This window comes from Pollicipes pollicipes, unplaced genomic scaffold, assembly GCF_011947565.3.
Source record: "Pollicipes pollicipes isolate AB1234 unplaced genomic scaffold, Ppol_2.1 Scaffold_2555;HRSCAF=2994_pilon_pilon_pilon, whole genome shotgun sequence".
In the NCBI taxonomy this organism is placed as follows: domain Eukaryota; kingdom Metazoa; phylum Arthropoda; class Thecostraca; order Pollicipedomorpha; family Pollicipedidae; genus Pollicipes; species Pollicipes pollicipes.
The window spans coordinates 12478886-12483229 of record NW_023596136.1 but is presented as its reverse complement, the minus strand read 5'-3'; the positions used below and the strand labels follow the sequence as shown (position 1 = coordinate 12483229).

The 4344-nt window shown below is 51.6% G+C and overlaps 1 protein-coding gene across 1 annotated transcript; it reads right to left on the bottom strand.

Moving 5' to 3' along the window:
• Positions 1-1570: 1570 nt before the first annotated feature.
• On the bottom strand, positions 1571-3224 carry LOC119109122 (GH3 domain-containing protein). Its single transcript, XM_037232685.1, has 3 exons — positions 2866-3224; positions 2482-2698; positions 1571-1837 (listed from the first exon to the last, which is right to left on the bottom strand). Exons 1-3 carry the CDS (start codon positions 3222-3224, stop codon positions 1571-1573), a joined length of 843 nt encoding a protein of 280 aa, XP_037088580.1.
• Positions 3225-4344: the final 1120 nt, after the last annotated feature.

Here is a 4344-nt window from a genome sequence, read left to right as displayed (position 1 = left end):
TTGCAATCAGGCGGTTGATCTTTGGTCCCGAGAGGCATTGGGCCCTTTTTCGGCCTCATCAAACAAAGCCCGTGACGGACTCGGGGTAACTTGGCCGACCCATGGCCCACTGTTAGGCACCGTGGACCCGCGGCCGACAATGGGGCCCAATAATCGTTTCAGGCACCCAGACCAAAGCAAATCATGGGCTCCAACCTTGTCCTTGCTTGGGTAATGGGATCCCAAGTTTCAGACCGACATGTAGCCAACTGTTTGGTGTTGCAATGTCTCAGAGATTCTCACACGGTATAAGAGGCCCTCTGTCTAATATTTCAGGTCATTACTACGGGCCGTGGTCCTTTGTGTGGCATAGTCAGACTTCTGGGCCCTCATGTCACCTCCTCCCTCATCGAGTCACCTCCACCCTACCCTCTCCATAAAAATTCCACCGCTACTGCTTCTTTCCGAGGCAAATGTCTCACTATACCGACAACACACCGCATAATGCATACCCGCCTTCGCCGCGGTGAAGTGATTGAAGATTCGAAATGACATTATCTACGATGTTTTTAACACTGAATGTAATTTTGCACACTATTCAGTTCTCAACCGTCCCTGGGTCCGTCAACAGCCCTTGCGTTAGATATATATTGCCTTGCGTCAGATAGCCTTGCCTGCGCCTGCCGTCTGCCCTGCGTCTGTTCTGCGGCCTTGCGTCTGCCTTACAGCGTCTCGCCATCGCCCATGGCAACCGATGGAATTGTCGGCAAAAGCTGCCCAAAAGTGCCGCAATTCACCATAGCGGTCCACTAATTCACTGCAAAATCTAAAAGGGAAAATTATAAGTCTACTGAGCTGTCAATGCCTCTCGTCGCTGAGGACAGGATGGTAAATCACGGCACAGCCAACGAAGTAAACAAGGCCAGGAATTGAACCCTAGGCAGGTATTCATGACACTGCAATGCAAATGCCACTTGCAAAGTTGAACTGTGTTGAAAGTCATCGCCCACCTCATGTCAGTCGCATCACAACAATTGAAACACGCCCTTGCGGCCAGATGAATCCCCATATCTAGACATTTTTCAGTACTTTATACTGTCTAGTTTGAGACACTGAGAGTCGGCTGTTGAAAACGGCGAATCGGCCGACCGGCCGGGCCTTTGGAAATATACTGATTTGTCGCCGACCTGTCACCGATTCGGCCGACCAACTAAAATCATATGGTGTTTTTGTTGCCGGGTTGAAGTAAAAGCTAGAAAAGATACCGGGGTGTCGGGGAATACGGTAAAGAGTTTTACAGAAACATCTGCCTGTATTGTGTGACGGAATTTATTTCCATGGAGGAATAATATCTATGTATGGAGTCCCCGCATTATGTTTTGCACAGCGTGCTGTATTTTTTCGTCTTGGCCGTCACCAAAATTCGCTGTCTAAAAACCTTTTTGGCACCAAGCTTCGCGTGAATATATGCATTTTTGTGGCTGACGATATCCACCAAGTCGGCAGGTTTTACCACCCCTGAAGAGGCATAACATTTAGTTAAGAGGTATGGCACTAAGGCCGCCTTAGTCAGCACAAGCTATGAACTGGGCTAACTGGTAGTCATCATTTTAGACAGTGGTCGGCACCACAGGGCTCGGTTGCGGACATTCTCGAGGAACCAGTCCACCCTGTCACTGCTCTTCAGCACTCTGGGCATCTTGAACTGGCCGGCCGTGACGGCCGTGGTCGCCAGAAGGTGCGCACGGAAGCGCGAGAAGGCTCCCGGCTGCACTTGGTACACCCGGATCTTGGCGATACTCCCCAGTTTCCGGAAGCTGGCGTATTCTTCGTCCTGCTGCCGAAGGATGTCATCCACCTGCAAACATTGACTATGCTTACACTCAACGTGGGTGGTACAGTCTGCAGCACGGCTGACTTCGACTCTTGAGACCAGAGTTCAGAGACTGCGCATCGAGTGAACATTGTATCGGTGCTATCACAAAAATGTCGCTCGAGGAAGCGAGTCGGGATGTAACATGCGCTCGGGTGGAGGTGAGGGTCAAAATGACCCCCGAAGGTTTTTCGAAATGGTTTTCAAACGGCGCTGTGTAGCCACGCCACGTAATCTAGGTTCTGGGGGCCCTTTGGAGACCAGCCTGGAATTTGGCATTGTTTGACCTTATTTGACCCAAAGATCACGACCTAGGAACTTTAAGCTTCGATCTAAGTGAGTTCACCGGTCAACACACCCTGTGAAGTTAGTGCTTCTAGCTCTTTTAGTTCCTGAAATCTCAGGGGGGGGGGGGGTTTAATTGACCACCCAGCCGAGCGAAGGATATCCAGCCGGCCGCCCGGGCGCGTGTTCATAGCCATGCTTTGCATGTGTCAGTGACTAATCTAAGGGCAAAGGTTACTTCAGAAGGGAATTGGGAAGCTGGCCCTGGGTGACCAAATACTGACGTCACATGCTGCCTAACAGTGCACCGCCACTGCAGGAGAGTCGGCGCTCGGTCCACTCACCAGCCCTGTCTGCTCTTCAGTCAGGAACGGGCCGTCCAGCTCCAGGAAGAGGAGGAAGTGCGGGTCCAGCAGGCCCTGGTGGCTGGGCGCGAACTGGCTGCCGGCCGCCGTGTAGTCCTTGAGAGTGGACGACCAGCGGCCTGCCGCCTCGCGCAGGGCGCGGAAAAGCACCTCCTCGGAGATTTTCACGGCGTTCACGTTCAGAGACTGGCCTGACCTGGTCACATGACGGGAGATCACGTGAGACAGGCGTCCGACGGCAATCCAGCTCGCAACTTTACGCCTTTCATTTCACATGTTCCAACAGCATCTCACGTCAGGACAAGATTGGGGGCCGCCACGACGATGTGGACGCTGACTGCTTGGTCACCCTGAGTTACCCACCTGAACAGGAATTCGATCTGCGGAGCTTGCTGGTAGAAGCCCACCACTCGGACCACGTCCCCAAGCCGGAATCGGTAGAAGCCGGAGGAGTTGGTGATGATGACCTCGTACGTTTTGTTCAATTCCAATTGCTCGCTGAGGAGGAGCTCCTTGGGGTTTATCTCGTCCAGATCGGGAATGCGGTCGTTGACAATCGGCAGGAACTCAAAAAACATAACGTCCGGAATGAGAGTGTACCTGGGCGATCCGGGGTGGGTACACTCGAGGTTGGAGCCCATAAAGCCCTCTGACGCGCTGTATATAAAGCTGACGATGACGACATCTGGACCAGTAAGGGCTTTGGCTTCCTTGTAGTACATCTCGTTTGTGCTTCCTGACCAAAGACCACTGATGTTCGTCACATCTGGCCATAGCCGTGGAATGATGCCCTTGAAACCTTTCGCGAATTCATTTTTGATTTCCTCGGCCCTTTCTGGCATGGGCGTGAGCTGTGCATTCAGTTCGGCACGAACGTGTTCGGAAATGTTCAGGTCGTCCTTGATGCGACCACGACGAATGTCGTCTACGAGATCCTTCTGAAAGACCTCCATCCGGCGCATCATGTTCAGGAAATTGTGAACAAAGACAGTACCAATTGCAGAAATGTGCTTGTCCCGAAGCCCAAAGAGCATGTGGATGTATTGCGATTCAAATTCATTCCTCACCTGCATACTTATGATAGGGCTTGTGTACAGAGGTCCAAACAAAGCCATCGCCTTCGTAAAAAATACATTGGATGCAACGCCAAATACGTGACCTGAACTGGTGTGCTGGACAGTGTGGCCATTGTTGACACTCGTCGCTCTCTTCAGATCCCACGGAGCGAGGTCTCGTTGTAAAGCCCAACGGTAAGGACCATAATATAGGTGAGATTGCATGTCCTTGGCTCCCTGATCCGACAGCGGGATCTTCTTGCTTTTGCCCGTTGTTCCTGACGATACAATGAACATGAATATGCGATCTTCGTCCCCGAGAAGTGCTGATTTTTCTCCGTCTATCATTCGGTTGACATAACTTTCCATTGTTGAATATTCTGTGATCGGGTGGTTGCGAAGGAAGTCGGCAGGGCCACGCATGGATTTAAAACCATTGTCTCGACCGTAGGCCGTGTTCTCACACCGGCGAATGCGATTCATCAGGAACTGGAATTGCACCTGCAAATGGACCAAATTGATCAGGATTGACACTAACCTCCTTGACATAACCGTACACGACCGTCCTTTCCGGCTGCTGCTGCCGAGACAAACACTGAAGAAAACGGCCGTCGAAGCGACCCGCAGGTCGAACCTGGCCTGCTAGCTGCATGGAAAGGAAAACGATGTTTCAATTTCGCTCGGTAAAGATGTTTCATAGCGCAGTCAAAGCCCGTACATCAAAGTGATATCTGCAGGTGACCACGGCAAATCATTTAGTTACAACTGTCCAAATGACTACGACATG

What these genes read in the sequence shown, in the direction of transcription:
- LOC119109122 (XM_037232685.1), bottom strand. Translation starts at nt 3,224, where the DNA reads ATGTACTACAAGGAAGCCAAAGCCCTTACTGGTCCAGATGTCGTCATC. An exon ending in CAGATCGAATTCCTGTTCAG is followed by an intron (nt 2,699 to 2,865) that starts GTGGGTAACTCA and finishes TCATGTGACCAG; the next exon opens with GTCAGGCCAGTCTCTGAACG. An exon ending in CTGAAGAGCAGACAGGGCTG is followed by an intron (nt 1,838 to 2,481) that starts GTGAGTGGACCG and finishes CAATGTTTGCAG; the next exon opens with GTGGATGACATCCTTCGGCA.